At 51.0% G+C, this 17,233-nt stretch overlaps 2 protein-coding genes across 2 annotated transcripts; both read left to right on the top strand.

Moving 5' to 3' along the window:
* The first annotated feature begins 3,536 nt into the window (after nucleotides 1-3,536).
* LOC102449471 (mas-related G-protein coupled receptor member H-like) lies at nucleotides 3,537-5,524 on the top strand. The gene is made up of 2 exons (XM_075928504.1): nucleotides 3,537-3,823; nucleotides 4,218-5,524. The coding sequence occupies exon 2, from the start codon at nucleotides 4,272-4,274 to the stop codon at nucleotides 5,238-5,240; it is 969 nt and encodes a 322-aa protein (XP_075784619.1). The 5' UTR covers nucleotides 3,537-3,823; nucleotides 4,218-4,271; the 3' UTR covers nucleotides 5,241-5,524.
* LOC102451140 (mas-related G-protein coupled receptor member H-like) lies at nucleotides 4,539-15,685 on the top strand. Its single transcript, XM_075928505.1, has 3 exons — nucleotides 4,539-4,675; nucleotides 10,429-14,029; nucleotides 14,297-15,685. The coding sequence occupies exon 2, from the start codon at nucleotides 10,488-10,490 to the stop codon at nucleotides 11,448-11,450; it is 963 nt and encodes a 320-aa protein (XP_075784620.1). The 5' UTR covers nucleotides 4,539-4,675; nucleotides 10,429-10,487; the 3' UTR covers nucleotides 11,451-14,029; nucleotides 14,297-15,685.
* Nucleotides 15,686-17,233: the final 1,548 nt, after the last annotated feature.

The raw sequence follows: 17,233 nt of genomic DNA, 5'->3' as shown, positions 1-17,233 counted from the left end.
CAGCCCAAACCTGCCAGCCAGAAATCTGGGAAAACTGAACACCACCTTGGCTACCTCTCTGAAGCAATCCTTGTATTACTGCATGCACTAACTCTGTGTGTAACACAAGCAAAGTTTTACTAAGGGAAGAAAACACAGCAGTGATGTGGGAAAATGCTGCTTCAGTGCCTGGAAAGTGCATCTACAAATAATGAAACATCCTCCTTGCAATATTTTGGGCGTAGCCCTTTGCCTCAATTTCCTATGTCAGGGCTGAGTTAGTTTAGAATCTTCTTACATCAGATCAAGCTAATGTGCTTTACTTTGGAGAAACAGAACATCCAAGGAGAGATTCATGATCAGAGATTTTTATTTCATTATAGGGAAATGAACAGTATGGTCCTGACTCTACTCGTATTAAATTCATAGGAAATGATGCCCCCGATTTCAGTGGCACCAAGATTGGGCCCTGAGTGAGGAAAACGACAGACACGCACCTTCCGCACTGATGGCTGTCAGGAGGGATACGCTGGAGGCTAACGTGAACACCAGCAACAATTCCAAGTACCTAAGTAAGTAAAATAAAACCAATATAATGACTATTAGGATAAGAGCCAAGCAGAGGAGAAAGCTGAAGTCAGCAGCAGCCAGGTTGAGGACATAGACGGTGAATGGGGTACCTCTTAACACGGAAGCCAAGGATCCAGAGCACCACCCCATTTCCCACCAGCCCCAATGGGCACACGATCAGAGTAATACTAAATAGTGCTGTCAGTACATGGTCATCGCTAATTGGTTTGGATCTATTGAAATAGCTCCCATTATATATGGTTCCATTTTCCAGGCTGGATTCTATTGGAGGCAGGGATGTGGTCCTCAGGTCAGTCATCATGAAACCTCTGCTGCTGGATGGTGGTCTCTCCTTCTGCCCCTATCACATGCACCTGTAGGCAGAGAACAGATGGGGTATCAGTGTCTCAGACTTTCCCCATGCCGTGTTTCACTGATTTTTCAAGTTGCACCCAGGCCTCTTGGCATGGAACTGCTAGGTTCTGCGTGTGAGATCTCCAGAGCCCATAATGGCCTTGAGGGGTCTTAGTAACAGAGAGAGACATGGAGAAAGGCTTGTCGGTGTAGACCACTTTGGATGCAGAGGCAGAGAGACACTTCAAGATGGAGAGAGGAGCAGTGGGGGAAGAAAGATATAGGAAGGGCTGTCAATCGTTTATGGAAAGGGAATGATAGAAAAGGGACAGGGGTGCAGAATGGATGTTGGGAGAGAGAAAAAGAAGATCCATATAGTGTTAATGATGACAAAGAACACAGAATCCATCCACCAAATCCTTACCTTGCTTCCCTCTACTGAACTGAGTGTGTACTGAAGTGTCTTGAGCTTTGACTAAGTGTGTATTGGAGCTGGAGCAGTGTGGATCCAACTTAGATTATCAGGGTCAGTTGGTCAGTAATTGAGATTCTCCCCATAGGGTCCTTTTCCAAAAGTTATTTGAGGAAGACTCTGTTTTTCAGGATACTAAAAATTTCCCTGTGGGCTCCTGTGCCACACCTGACACTCAGTCCATAATGGACCCCATGTGAGAAATGCCTGCAATGCATTGGACAGGGAGATACATTGAGATCAGAGGTTTTGCATGAGTACTGGGAGGCTTTGTGATATCTGAAAGTATCAGGTCTCTGCTCCCTGTACATGTTTGCTTTTGATCTGCTTGGCATAATGGAAATAGCTTTCTAATGATTAAATCTCATGGAAAAGATAAGATAAGAAAAAAATCATTTTAATCTGAGAAATTCTCCTACTATATTTAGGCTGTAACTGACTGTTAATTATCTTGAAAATTATCACTTGCTTAACTGTTTAATTTTTCTGTAATTTTTACCAAACATACTTCTGGGAACTTTGATTAGGTATTTTGTGTCTGCTTTGAAATGCCCATCACTATGGTGTCTTGCTTTAAATATATATATATCTTTCACTGCCAAAATACATAACCTACCATATTTTTTTTTTAAATTATGCTTGGAGTAGGTTGTGTATGTTCTTCCTGCAAACCCACCAACCAGAAGGAGAGATTGGGAAAAAAATGCATTTGGACAGTGTGGACATGAGCAGAATTAACATTGACTGGTGCCTATTGTACTCACCTGAAGAAAAGGTTTTCAAAAGAAAGTAATTAATGTAAATGTTGATATTGTTAAACAACACACGTTGTCGCAATGTCCATTAAGTATGATCATTAATAAATGTCCATAATCCCAGAAGGACTGAAAGAAAGGAGCAGTTCACAAATGAAATACAATGGATAGAGATTACCCACTGGCTACATAAGAAAGAAACTAGTCTGTATATTCCACAATGTGATAAAAGCAGCTCTGCTACCACAAACAGTATTTCATTGTGTGGTTCGAAGAGAGATATCCCCAGTTTTCTGGTTTTCTTGAAAAGGGGGGGATATCTTACTCCTGAGTTCCTGTTGCCTGCCGATCCTACCTACCCACCTCTTATTTAGGGCGCCCCCCGCGATCATGCTAATGAAGCCCGGGAAATTCAATCCCGGGCTTCATTAGCAACTCCGTATGACTACATTAACCACCCTAGGTCAAACCTTTGGGTTTGAGGTGGATCTTACATTGCACTTGGTTTGGAAAAACTGATGTTGTGGCTAAGGAGGTTGGAGAGCACTACTCCAAGAGACTGTTTCTCCGAGGTACGGCCCTCTCATCTGGCGGATCCAGGCCCTTGCTAACTGTACAGCTTCCATTGTTAAAGAGCTCTTCTGAAAGCATTGGGTCAGTTCTCCTAATTCATGTAAAACATTTAATACAGCAACAGTGAAATGGTAATTAGTGTCAGAGAGTTCATTAGGGCTGTACGTTACTATTGGGCCATTATTTTATGAGATTTCCCATTCAAAATATTGAGAAAGAGTCTCCTAAGCACATCTCAAAGCACTTCCAGTAAAATGTCAAAAGAGCCACTTTGCTTCATTTGGAGGTTTCAGTGATAGAGTCTCAAAGCCACTCTGGTCTCAAGTTGTGGTGGGAGAGGTCCAGGTTGGATATTAGGAAAAACTATTGCACTAGGAGGATGGTGAAGCACTGGAATGGGTTACCTAGGGAAGTAGTGGAGTCTCCATCCCTAGAGGTGTTTAAGTCCCGGCTTGACAAAGCCCTGGCTGGGTTGATTTAGTTGGGATTGGTCCTGCCTAGAGCAGGGGGCTGGACTTGACCTTCTGAGGTCTCTTCCAGCTCTATGATTCTATGATTCTAGGATGGAGATGATCCTAGGGCCAACCCAATGGAGATGATCAATTAAATTTCTTAGCCTGAGAGACTCTGCTTTGGGATGGAGATTTCCGTATATCACAGAATCAAAGAACAAAACCTAATGTATCAACATAAAAAAAATACGGACATATGTGATCCTTACCCAGGCTGCATTTATCTGCCTCATAACAGCTTCCTACTATAGTAATCTTGGGCCAGCCACTTCCTGCTCATTTAGGAAACTAGTGAGCAGAGCCGTGTTCCTTGATGCTATCAGACCACCCCATGCTCATGAGACTTTCGGATGCCTTTGTCTCTGTGTCCCGCCCTCCAGGGTGGGCAAGACAATTCTCTGCCTGCACTTGGCAGGCGCTGGGTGCAGAAGCTGCACAGGGACTGGCAGGGACATCCTCTGCACCCGGGTAATGGACGATTGCTTGGAAAATGTGCCCAAGAAGAACCTGCTCAGAGAACTGCAGTTAGTGACCATGAGACACTGAGATTCTGAAGAGGATCCAGCCCAGCCCAGCTCCTGTGAACACGCGGCTCAGGAGGAAGGCAGGTGAGTGACGGCTGGAAGGATTCACTGCTACTTGCCGCCATAGATTACACAGGATCATTCTCTTTCTCTCCCACTATCCTCTCTCCTCCCTCCTCCCGCATGTTGTTTCCTGACCATCCATGGCCAGCCAACATCCTGTCACATGTCTCTCTCTCTGTCCTTGTCTGTCTGTCCAGCTCTCCCCCTGGGTTTCATTGTCTCTCTGCCGCTTGCTGTCAGTCCAGGCTGCTCCCCACCCCTGGGCTTTTCTCCATGTTTCTCTCTGTCCCCTGCATCTCCAAAGCCACAGGGATTGGCTGGTCCATGGCAAGTGGCTGGGGAGGGGCTGGAATGAGCAGTGATAACAGCGTTGGGGGATCAGTCGCTGATTTCCCCGTCTGCTCTCTGCCAACAGGCGTGTGCGAGAGAGGGGCAGCGGGGGACACCAGCATCCCGCAGCAGCGGTTCCATGATGGCTGAGCTGAGCACACAGACCCTTCCAGCAACAGTCTCTAGCCTGGATTACAAAGCTTTCTATAATGGCAGTGGATGCTCACGGATTCTTGCCCCTAATGTGACCACTCTGAGCATCACTCTGATCATCTGCCTGTTGGGGCTGGTGGGGAACGGGATCGTTCTCTGGTTCCTGGGCTTCCGCATGAAGAGGAACCCCTTCACCGTCTACATCCTCAACCTGGCCGTCGCTGACACTGGCTTCCTCCTCTGCTCGGTTGCCCATCGTGCCGCTTCCATAGTACAATATCTGTTTTGTGGCAATCCTGAGTTTCTTCACATATTATTTCTCATTACAGTGCTGTGTGTGTGGACGTACAGCACCAGCCTGTACCTCCTGGCGGCCATCAGCACCGAGAGGTGCGTGTCCGTCCTCTGCCCCATCTGGTACCGATGTCGCCGGCCAAGGCACTTGTCTGCCATCGTGTCTGCCCTGCTCTGGGCTCTCCCCTTCCTGCTGTTCTGTTCCGTGTGCATTTTTTGTCTTCTCCTCAATGAATTCTGTGAAACTTCCCTCCTGTACGTCTTTATTCTGAATGTCCTGATATTCTCCCCCATCATGGTTCTGTCCAGTCTGACCCTGTTTATCAAGGTGCGATGGAGCTCCCAGCGGCGCCCTCCCGGCAAGCTCTATGCCGTCATCCTGCTCACCATCCTCTTCTTCCTCCTCTTCACTCTCCCTCAGAGTTTTGCATTTTTCCTCTCCTACCTGCGCATAATTAAGCCCACTCCGATACTTTACATGCTGGCCTGTGCAAGCAGCAGCATCAACCCCTTTATTTACTTTCTAGTCGGGAGCTACGGGAAGCGGCGATTCTGTGGCTCTCTCAAACTCGCACTCCAGAGGGTATTTGAAGAGCAGAGAGATTCCGGAGAAGACAAAGACCCGCCCCCCAGCACAGACCCAGTGGAGACAGTTGTTTAAAGTCCTTCAGCAGCCAGCCTGGGAGACCTTTTCTGGGCATGGAGATTTCCCTTGATCCCAGAATCAAAGCACAGAGAAAGGGAAAGGACCTTCTTAATTCTTCCCCACCCCTGCCCTAATGTGGATCCCCAGGGCTCATTTGCTGCTCTCAACCACAATCAGTCTCCAAGCAACTGATCTGGTTCTCACTGGAATCAGTTAGTGAGTCTCAGGGGGTCACTGTGTTAGCCTGTGTCTTCACAAACAACTTGGAGTCTTGGCATCTTAAACACTTAGGGTATGTCTACACTACCCTCCTAGTTCGAACTAGGAGGGTAATGTATGCATACCGCACTTGCTAATGAAGCCCGGGATTTGAATTTCCCGGGCTTCATTAGCATAAGCGGGGAGCCGCCATTTTTAAATCCCCGCTGCTTCGAACCCCGTGTAGCGCGGCTACACGGGGCTCGAACTAGGTAGTTCGGACTAGGGTGCCTATTCCGAACTACCGGTACACCTCGTTTCACGAGGAGTACCGGTAGTTCGGAATAGGACCCTAGTCCGAACTACCTAGTTCGAGCCCCGTGTAGCCGCGCTACACGGGGTTCGAAGCAGCGGGGATTTAAAAATGGCGGCTCCCCGCTTATGCTAATGAAGCCCAGGAAATTCAAATCCCGGGCTTCATTAGCAAGTGCGGTATGCATACATTACCCCGCTAGTTCGAACTAGCGGGGTAGTGTAGACATACCCTCAGGCTATGTCTAGACTGGCAAGTTTTTCTGCAAAATCATGCGATTTTGTGGAAAAATTTGCCAGCTGTCTACACTGGCCGCTTGAATTTCCAGAAAAGCACTGACGATCTCATGTAAAATCGTCAGCACTTTTCTGGAAATACTATGCTGCTCCCATTCGGGCAAAAGGCTTTTTCCGAAAGATTTTTGTATAAAAGGGCCAGTGTAGACAGCACAGTACTGTTTTCTGCAAAAAAGCCCCGATTGCGAAAATGGCGATCGGGGCTTTTTTGCGGAAAAGCGCATCTAGATTGGCCACAGACGCTTTTCTGCAAAAAGTGCTTTTGCGGAAAAACATCCTGCCAATCTAGATGTGCTTTTCCGAAAATGCTTTTAATGGAAAACTTTTCCGTTAAAAGCATTTCTGGAAAATCATGCCAGTGTAGACACAGCCTCACAGGCTTATTTGGGCTTGAGCTAATCCAAGCTGAGATTTGAATCATTCCCCTTTACACCCATGGCAATAGTACAAAGTAACCCACCCCCGGTCAGATCTCAGTTCATCTATCAGCATTGCCAGGTTGCAAGGGAGGGCCTCTCACTGGCCATTGTAGAGAGGGAGAGGAGAGCACTGAGCGCAGAGGTAAGAGACCGAGGTGGTCTCGTTCTGTAAAGAAGCCATGCACAGAACTGGGGACCCAGCACCCGCTAAAGGACTCTGAGCTTCACCCCACGCATGCACCAGCATGGTGAGGAAAGCGAGGCAGGGCAACGGGGTTGGTGTTTATTGTGGTGTCGAGATTTGTATATTTCATACATTCGCTACAGCAAAGAGGTGTTGGTTTGAAACCCCTTTTCAAAGTCCGTGTGTGTGTTTGCTTCACAGTTTTATGTTATATACTATGTCAAGTTATTTTTATGTAGCAATAGATATGGGATCTTATGGCTATTATTGAAGAAATGATTTAGACTTTTCTGGTTATTATTTTGTTTTTAGTTCTAAAGTAGACATTGTAATATAGTATAGGGAAAGAAAGGAATGATCTGAAATTTTTAAAATTCGGTGTGTAATCCTTACTGTGTGAGAGTAAGAAGTGAGTGAGAGAAAAAGGTGAAGGCCACTGTTGAACCAGAGTCGCTAGAGGGGAGGATCCAACAACAGACTAGAAGCTGCCAACGGCTGTTACATATCAAGAGAGGGCAGATTGGTAAGTGCGGACACCAAGGAAAAGCATGAGCATTTCTCAATGGGGACAAGAAATTCGTGATCAAAACCTGCTTTGTGTGGCAGAACAAAGAAGATAAGGATCAAGAGAAACAACTGGAGATAACGAATATCTGTCATGAGAACAGCATGATGATGCAAAACCCACTGATCCTGATGGAGAAGGACCTTTATGAAAGAAGGACGGCTTTCCCATAACAGCCAGGTTTGTCGTGGCATTCTCAGACTTGAACCTCCTTCAGGGTTGAAGCAAAGCTGGGTCCTCCCTTTCACTTAGTTTATTTGGCCACCAGCCTAATGCGGGCATCAGACCGCTATCTAGACCATTAGTGGCAGGTGTGTGTGTGTGTGTGCCTGTCTATGTAAGCATATGCTAATTTCTTGTTTCAGCAGGCGGTGGTGGTTTTGTTGCAGCCCACTTTCAAATTCCTGCAGCGAGCCCTGCCAGAGGGTACACCCCACCCTCTTCCCCAGAAGCCCTCCATCTCTTTTTCTTGGGCCCCTGTTCCGTAGGTTCCCTGGCCTCCTCATCCATGGACCTCTGCATCTGCAGTTGGTCTGTTTCCAAACCGTGCCCAGAGACCATCTGTACACGATCATGCTCCATACGTTGCATTTCCTCACCCTCGTGTCCTGCTACCAAATCACAGGACTATGTGAGACCTGTTGAGGGTGAAGAACCCCAATGGGCCAGTTCTTACTCCATCTTAATCCCACAGCCCATCGGGGTCACTCCAGCCTGACTAGACAGATACCCTTTTCTCCTTGTCAAACCAAGCCTAAAATAAATTGTCCGACGTCTTCTGAATCCCCTTTCCACTGCTCTGTGACAGTCAAGCCCTTCATATTGATAATATGATGAAAATAAGGATGACAACTTACAGCCTATTTTTGCCTTATTCAGATGAAGAGATTGTCAGAGTTTGGTAACATTTCAGATGCAGAGGCTCTGATAGAGACAAAATGCCTATCGAATGTGTCTGCAGAAAGACCTCGTCATCACAATAAAATCCTGATGAAAGAAAAAAAAACTGCTTTACCATTGTACGCTCCATAAATGCGGCGTTTTGCCTTTTTCCTTTTGCCCATAGAATGATGCCGAGTGCTTCTCGTACACATGGGCTACATCTAGACTGGCATGATTTTCTGCAAATGCTTTTAACGGAAAAGTTTTTTGTAGAATTGCCAAATTTCAGAAAAGCCTCTTTAGAAAGAAAATTGCAAAAAGATATGCAGTTTGCGGTATGCATATCTCCTCATTCCACGAGGAGTAACGGTAGTTCGAACTAGGAAACCTAGTTCGAACTACCTAGTTCGTGCTGCGTGTAGCCGCGCAGCACGGGGTTCGAACCAGCGGGGATTTAAAAATGGCGGCGCCCCGCTTATGCAAATGAAGCCCGGGAAATTCAAATCCCGGGCTTCATTTGCAATTGCGGTATGCCTACATTACCCTGCTATTTTGAAATAGGAGGGTAGTGTAGACATACCCTCTGACACAATGGACTGTCAGAGACCCTCTCTTTTACAACCTCCCATCCCCTTTGTCGGGTGGCTCCAAATCTGCCCCATCAGCTCATCAAGGCCTCCATCTTGGACAAAAGTGGAGCCGACAAACTGGCCGGGCCCCTGGCCAAGATGGAGGAGCCCTAACCTGGGCTAAGGCCGAAGCCCATCCCACACTCCAAACCCCTTGACCCAAGACCAGAGCCTACACCCTAACCTCGTACCCCAGCCTGGTGAACGTGAATGAGGATGGGGGAGGAAGGGAGATGGAGTGAGCGGGGGAAGGACTGGGAAGGACGTGCTGCAGGGCTGTTTGGGTTTGAGGTGGATCTTACATTGCACTTGAATTGAAAAACTGATGTTGTGGCTAAGTAGGTTGGAGAGCACTGCTCCAAGAGACTGTTTCTCTGTGGTACGCCCCTCTCATCTAGCGGATCCAGGCCCTTGCTAACTGTACAGCTGCCATTGGTAAAGAGCTCTTCTGAAAGCATTTGGTCAATTCTCCTAATTCATGTAAGACATTTAATACAGCAACAGTGAAATGGTAATTAGTGTCAGAGAGTTCATTAGGGCTGTACGTTACTATTGGGCCATTACTTTATAAGATTTCCCATTCAAAATATTGAAGAAGAGTCTCCTAAGCACATCTCAAAGCATGTCCAGTAAAATGTTGAAAGACCCACTTTACTTCATTTGGAGGTTTCAGTGACAGAGTCTCGTTTGCTTTGACTCATTAAGGTCACACTCCAGAGTGGCTTTGAAGGGAGGGTGGATCTCACAGAGGATGGAGATGATCCTAGAGCCAACCCAATGGAGATGATCAATTAAATTTCTCAGCCTGGGAGACTCTGCTCTGGTTGCAGATTTCCCTACATGGCAGAATCAAAGAACAAACAGCTAATGTATAAACATAAAAAAATACAGACCCCAAGGCTGCATTTATCTGCCCCATAACAGCTTCCTACTACATCAGTCTCATCTGATTTAATCTTGGGCCAGTCACTTCCTGCTCATTTAGGGGACCAGGATAAGTGAGGAGAGCTGTGTCCCTTGATCCTATCAGACCACTCTGTGCTCATGAGACTTCCGGATGCCGTTGTCTCTGTGTCCCTCCCACCAGGGTGGGCAAGACAATTCTCTGCCTGCACTTGGCAGGTGCTGGGTGCAGAAGCTGCACAGGGACTGGCAGGGACATCCTCCACACCTGGGTAACAGACGAAAACATGCTTGGAAAATATGCCCAAGAAGTACCTCCCCAGAGAATTGCACTTAGTGACCATGGGATACTGAGATTCTGAAGAGGATCCTGCCCAGCCCGGCTCCTGTAAACACGCAGCTAGGGAGGAAGTCAGGTGAGTGACGGCTGGAAGGATTCACTGCTCCTTGTCACCATTGATTACACAGGATCATTCTCTTTCTCTCCCACTATCCTCTCTGCCCCCTCCTCCCGCATGTTGTTTCCTGACCATCCACGGACAGCCAACATCCTGTCACATGTCTCTCTCTCTGTCCCTGTCTGTCTGTCCAGTTCTCCCCCTGGGTTTAATTGTCTCTCTGCCACTTGCTGTCAGTCCAGGCTGCTCCCCACCCCTGGGTTTTTCTCCATGTTTCTCTCTGTCCCCGGCATCTCCAAAGCCACGGTGATTGGCTGGTCCAGGGCAAGTGGCTGGGGAAGGGCTGGAACAAGCAGTGATAACACAGAACTGGAGGGAGTCAGTCGCTGATTTCCGCGCCTGCTCTCTGCCAACAGGCGTGTGCGAGAGAGAGGGGCAGCGGGAGACACCGGCATCCCACAGCAGTGGTTCTATCATGGCGGAGCTGAGCACAGAGACCCTGCCACCAACAGCCTTTAGCCTGGATTACAAAGCTTTCAATAATGACACTGAATGCCCAGGGATTCGGGCCCCTAATGGGACCATTCTGAGCATCACTCTGATCATCTGCCTGTTGGGGCTGGTGGGAAACGGGATCGTCATCTGGTTCCTGGGCTTCCGCATGAAGAGGAACCCCTTCACCGTCTACGTCCTCAACCTGGCCGTCGCCGACACTGGCTACCTCCTCTGCTCGGTTGCCCATCGTGCCACTTCCATAGTGCGATATCTGTTTTGTGACGATCCTGAGTTTTTGGACATATGGTTTGCAGTGCTGTATGTGTGGACGTACAACACCAGCCTGTACATCCTGACGGCCATCAGCACGGAGAGGTGCGTGTCCGTCCACTTCCCCATCTGGTACCGATGTCGTCGGCCCAGGCACTTGTCTGCCACCGTGTCTGCCCTGCTCTGGGCTCTCCCCATCCTGCTGTTCTGTTCCATGAGCATTTTTTGTCTTCTTTTTTTCAATGAATTCTGTGCAAATTCCCTCCTGTACATCTTCATTCTGAATGTCCTGATATTCTCCCCCATCATGGTTCTGTCCAGTCTGATCCTGTCCATCAAGGTGCGACGGAGCTCCCAGCGGCGCCCACCCAGCAAGCTCTATGCCGTCATTCTGCTCACCGTCCTGTTCTTCCTCCTCTTCACTCTCCCTCACAGTTTTGCGTTTTTCCTCTTCGACCTGCACATTATTAAGCCCACTCCGATAGTTTACACACTTTCCTGTGCAAGTAGCAGCATCAACCCCTTTATTTACTTTCTAGTCGGGAGCTACGGGAAGCAACGATTCCGTGGCTCTCTCAAACTCTCACTCCGGAGGGTTTTTGAAGAGCAGAGAGATTCCAGAGAAGACAAAGATCCCCGCCACAGCACAGACCCAATAGAGACAGTTGTTTAAAGTCCTTCAGCAGCCAGCCTGGGAGACCTTTTCTGGGCATGGAGATTTCCCTTGATCCCAGAGTCGAAGCACAAAGAAAGGGAAAAGACCTTCCTAATTCTTCCCCACCCCTGCCCTAGTGTGGATCCCCAGGGCTCATTTGCTGCTCTCAACCACGATAGGTCTCTCCGCACCTGATCTGGTTCCCACTGGAATCAGTTAGCAAAGTCCAAGTGATTTTGGTGAGTCACAGAGGGTCAGTGTGTTAGCCTGTGTCTGCACAAACAACGGGGAGTCTTGAGAATCAGTTTTGAACCCCTGTCCTTTCAATTCCAAGTGATGTTTCGCTTAGGAAATGTAACTGCCAAGTGAAATGCCCAAACTCTCTGGTTGTAAACTGTCCAAATCTTTCGACATCATGGCTGTGTCTAGACTTGCCAGTTTTTCTGGAAAATCAGCCACTTTTCCGGAAAAATTTGCCAGCTGTCTATACTGGCCACTTGAATTTCTGGAAAAGCACTGGCGATCTCATGTAAAATCATCAGTGCTTTTCCGGAAATACTATGCTGCTCCCATTCGGGCAAAAGTCTAGACACAGCCTCACAGGTTTATTTGGGCTTCAGCTAATCCAAACTGAGATTTGAATCATTCCCTTTTACGCCGATGGCAATAGTACGAAGTAACCCACCCCCTGGTCACATCTCAGGTCATCTATCAGCATTCCCAGGTTGCAAGGGAGGGAATCTCACTGGCCATTGGAGAGAGGGAGAGGAGAGCACTGAGCACAGAGGTAAGAGACCAAGGTGATCTGGTTCAGTAGAGAAGCCATCCACAGAACTGGGGATCTGGCACCCGCTAAGGGACTCTGAGCTTCACCCCACGCATGCACCAGTATGGTGAGGAAAGCGAAGCAGGGCAACGGGGTTGGTGTTTATTGTCGTGTCGAGATTTGTGTATGTCTTGCACTCGCTACAGCAAAGAGGGATGGATCTGAAACCCTTTTGCAAAGCCTGTGTGTGCATTTGCTTCACTGTCCAGTCCTCTGAAGAGTGGCACTGGAAACCCTGTCTGCTCACAGGAGGGCCGGTCTGGGAAATGGTTTGCCTAAGCTACGGAGAAGGGGATGGAGCTGTGGGATGCCCACAAGGAACTCTCTAGCAATAGCTGGTGCTGCCACAGGAGCAAGTCAGCTGATCAGCATGTCACCAGGGAATCCTATGTCAATAATATCTCTATTCTATGGCTGATTGTGTTGCTAGTGTGTTGGGCTTTACGAGGCATAGGAAGTTGCTAAAGCCCGCGCTGTCTATCCTCTATTTAGCTGTATGAGCCTGAAGAACTGGTGCTGAAATATAAACTTAAAAAACAACAAATGTTTTGGTAGCATTTCAAAGAGCAGCAAAACATGTAGATCAGCGGTGCCCAAGCTTTTCCAGATGGAGACCCATTTTGACAATTCAGGAAGACTTGGTGACCCAAGGCAATTCAGAAACGGGGGGAAGAAGGAGGGCAGAGCCACCTGGTGAGACATTTGGTGACCCCTTTGAAATATAATGGCAACCCATATTTGGGCCCCGATCCATTGGTTGGGAAACCCTGATGGAGATGGTATCATGAGCTTCCATGGGCACAGCCCAGTTCTTCACATGGACTGTGCCCACGAAAACTCATGATATCTTCTACGGCTGTGTCTACACTGGCACCTTTTTCCAGAAATGCTTAAAACAGAACAGTTTTCCATTTTAAGTATTTCCAGAAAAGGAGTGTCTACATTGGCCCCGGAGTTACCGTTATAACGATGCGCTTTTCCGGAAAAACGCGTCTACTTTGGCGGCGCGCTTTTCCGGAAAAGCAGAAGCCCGGAGCCATTTTGAAGAGGGTAAAGGCCAGCAGACCTTTCCGGGGGCGGGGGCGGGGGCGGGGCCGGGGCCAGAGCACGGTTCAGACACGTGCTTAAAGGGGTCTCGCTGGACAGCCGTTGGTCTCCTGCTCCCGTGCCTTGGGACCTCTGCCAGGGACTGGCACCCTTAGCAGGTTTGGTGGTTGCCCTCTGAGTTTTGGAGACACCACCCTTTGGCCCGCAACTGCTTTTCCCTGCGGGTTTTTTTTTCTGCCCTGCTCTGTCTGCTACGGAGCCGTGGGTGGCCATGTGCCTGCTCGGGCCCCTGTTGCAGCTGTACAAGTGCCTGCTGCTCGTGCTGCAGGCCGGTGCCATGGTGTACATGTACCAGGAGGCAGAGATCGCCTTGGACTCCCTCACCAGGGAGGCCCTGTCAACCATGTCGCATCAGCACCCCACCATGGAGAGGCCAGTCTGGAGTTTGGACACCAGCACCGACTGGTGGGACCGGGTGGTCCTCGGACTATGGGACGATCAGCAATGGATCAGGAATTTCCGGATGAGAAAGCGGACCTTGCTGCAGCTGTGAACCTGGCTCACCCCCGCGCTGCAGAGAGCCACCACCTGGCTGCGGGCACCCATCCCCATGAACAAGGGGGTCGCCATCGCGCTCTGGACGTTGGCCACACCGGACAGCTACCGCTCGGTGGCACAGCAGTTCGGGGTGGGAAGATCAACTGTCAGAGTGATCGTCGTGGAGGTAAGTCCCAGGGGGAGTGGGATGGGGGTAGGGTGCTGTACTCCAGGACCAGGGACAGCCAAGACTCCAGGCTGGGTCGCCCAGGGGTTTGGGCCATCCCTTCCTTGCACAGGCGCGGTGGTGGTGGGGGGCCGTGGGCCGAGCGGGGCCCTGGGGTGTGTGTGTGTGTGTGAGGACAGAGGGAATCAAAGGGGGGCCCAAGGGAGCGCACACTCACCCCTGCCGTATGTGATGTGTTCCCTTGTGTTTCTCTGCACCCTTCTGCAGGTCGTCCATGCCATCAACGACGTCCTGCTCCCGCCAATCATCCGCCTGCGCGACGTCAATGAGACCATGGCCGGCTTCACTGCCCTTGGGTTCCCCAACTGCGGGGGAGCTCTGGACGCCACCCACATCCCCATCCGGGCCCCGGAGCATCGAGCGGGCCATTTCATGAACCGCAAGGGGTACTGCTCCATTGTTCTGCAGGCCCTCGTGGACCACCGGGGCCGTTCCTGGACATTTACGGGGGCTGGTCCGGCCGGGCACATGACGCCCGCATCCTCCGGAACTCTGGACTGTTTCGCAGGTTGGAGGCGGGCACCTACTTCCCCCGGCGGGACTTGACTGTCGGGGATGTGCCTATGCCCATCTGCATCGTCGGGGACGCGGCCTACCCCCTGAAGCCCTGGCTAATGCGGCCCTACACGGGGCAGCCGGAGCAGAACCGGGCCCGGTTCAATGACCGCCTCAACCGGGCCCAAAACCCAGTGGAGCTCGCCTTTGGACGTTTAAAAGCCCGCTTCTGTTGTTTGCTCACCCGTCTCGCGATGGGTGAGCAGAATGCAACGGAGGTACTGGCCGCGTGCTGCGTGCTCCACAACATTGTGGAGCGCAGTGGGGAGGCCTTCCTCCCTGCATGGATGGCAGCTGAGGCACAGACGTTGGAACAGCCCGACACAGCTGCCATCCGCCAGGCGCGCCAGGATGCGGTGCGCATCAGAGAGGCCCTGCTGGACATGTTTGCCCAAGCCCCGTAGTAGGGTCGCCTGGGTCTCCCCAGACTACTCCCTCCCATCCCCTACCCTTCCCCACCCCCTCCCCTTACCTCTCCCCCCAATCGTACAGTGTCGGGTCAAAGCACATCCGCCGTCATCGTGACTGTTCGTCAGGTGCGTCGGGCTTAGTTAGGGTTTTTCTTTTTAGTTCAGGCTAGGGTTTAGGCCACCATCACCTGTCCCGAAGAACAGCCAAGAGGATTCGGGGTTCGTGCGGAAGGCTCAAGTCAGCGTACCTGATTCCAGTCGTCTTCCGTCGAGGGATCTCCTGGCTGTTCCTCTCCCGAGGCCCGGAAGGACCAAAGGATTGAGGTGGTCAGCAATACTACCCAATTGTCCTCCCTGCACCTATACTATGTTTAATAATCTGTAGTGTGCATCTTTAACCGTTCTTGCTTGTTTGTTAGCTATGTAAATATAGTTTGTGGTTTACATTTTACTGAAAAGTCTCGGTATTTCTTTATGCACCACAAACCAATGACCACTTACAAAGGGCCCCCCGGTGATAGAGTAAAGAATTTGTTGTCCACAGTTTGTAACCCTGTTAAATTTAAGTGGCTAATTGGCATCTCAAATCATTTCTTACAGTTACTAGAGTAACACAATAACCAACACAAGAATGAACAGAAAAATTGAAAACTTTTTATTTACAGGGGGGAGGGGAGACCTGCAACTGGGACGGGGGGGAGGGGGAGACCTGCAACTGGGACGGGGGGGAGACCTTCAACTGGGACAGGGAAGGGGGGCAGTTACTGCGACGGGCGGCCCCTGTGCGTGCTCCTCCCGGGGGGACCTGCACAGGCTGGGCAGACCGCGTCGGGGCAGCCTGCACAGGGAGGTGGGCAGGAGCAGGAGCAGGGACAGGAGCAGGAGCAGGAGCAGGGGCAGGAGCAGGGGCAGGAGCTGGGAGAGGAGCAGGGATAGGAGGGGGCATGGGCTGTGCTCTGGGAGGGATGGTGGGGGCATGTGGTCCGGCCATGCCATAGTGTATGGCGTGCACTAAATGTGCCGTGAGCATGTCCATAGAGGTGCGCATCCCTCTGCACTCCGTTAGGAAGGCAGTCCAGCCCTCCTGCTGCCACTGCAGATCCCCCTGCACCCGCTCTGCAATGGAGCCCTGGATTGTCTCCACGGCGTTCACGTGGCGGCGCAGAAGCTGGTCCCTCTGTCGCAGCCTGCGCCTCCGGGGTTGGCCAGCTGGGGGTGCCGCTGCTGCCAGACTGGGGGGTTTAGTGCTCGGTCTCACTGCAGGGAAGAGAAGAAAGGATGGGTCAGTCAGGCAGGCCATCCACTGTCCCCACACCTCATGCCCTCCACCCCTGAGCCCAGGTGACCCCACAGTAGTGTGGCTTGGGCCCACTCGGTTCCCCTCCTGTCCCCATATTGTATGTTGGCAAGGAGAACCGCCCCTGGAGTAGGGTCCTCCCTCCAGTATTGTAAGCACCGGTCTGTATCCTGGCCCCGTGGAGGGTGGGAGGGCGCTTGTGCTGTGTTCACCTGTGGAACTCCCTGCCGGTGGAGACTGTGAAAAGCTTTGGGCTAATCACTGGTGTTTGACAGGGAGTGAGATGCATCCCCACACAGTGCCTGGGAGCACATCTGGCAGAGGCGGTCTGGGCTCTCAGATCCCCTCGCGTGGGATATCTCCTGGACGGAACCAGAAGAGTGACTGGGTGGGGGGGGGGGGTCCCATCCTTGCAGCAAAACTCAGGGGCCCTTGTCCCTCCCACTATCCCTCCCGCAAGGCCGGTAGCCCAGGGACATGTGTGGCCACAGTGGGGACTTCCCTCGGGGAACCAGCCAAGGCACAGGGAGCAGGCAAAGGGCTCGGTGGGGTCCACGGTCACAGGACCATGACGCTGAAGTATACCCAAGAGCAGCTGGCTGTGCCTCACAGCCAGGTATGGGACAGTGTGCCGTTCTCTGTGCTCCAGCCTTGGCGGAGGTGCGGGCTCTGGGCTGAGTCCCTGGGGCCCTGGCCGGTTCCAGCCGGCATCCACCCTTCCCCCTGGTCCCGCCGAATGTGTGTGAGCAGCGCGGTCCCAGGCGTGCCCTGCTGCAGCCACATGCCGCTCGGTCACCAGGCTGCATGTGGTTGCACGTGCTGCTTGCTGCCTAATGCTACCCAGCGTGCAGCTCACATGGCCTCAGTGACATGCTCTCCCCC

This window comes from Pelodiscus sinensis, chromosome 4 (assembly GCF_049634645.1).
Source record: "Pelodiscus sinensis isolate JC-2024 chromosome 4, ASM4963464v1, whole genome shotgun sequence".
NCBI lineage: Eukaryota > Metazoa > Chordata > Testudines > Trionychidae > Pelodiscus > Pelodiscus sinensis.
This window is presented reverse-complemented; position numbering and strand designations above follow the sequence as displayed.

Coding starts and splice junctions, on each gene's coding strand:
- LOC102449471 (XM_075928504.1), top strand. CDS start 4,272: ATGATGGCTGAGCTGAGCACACAGACCCTTCCAGCAACAGTCTCTAGC.
- LOC102451140 (XM_075928505.1), top strand. CDS start 10,488: ATGGCGGAGCTGAGCACAGAGACCCTGCCACCAACAGCCTTTAGCCTG.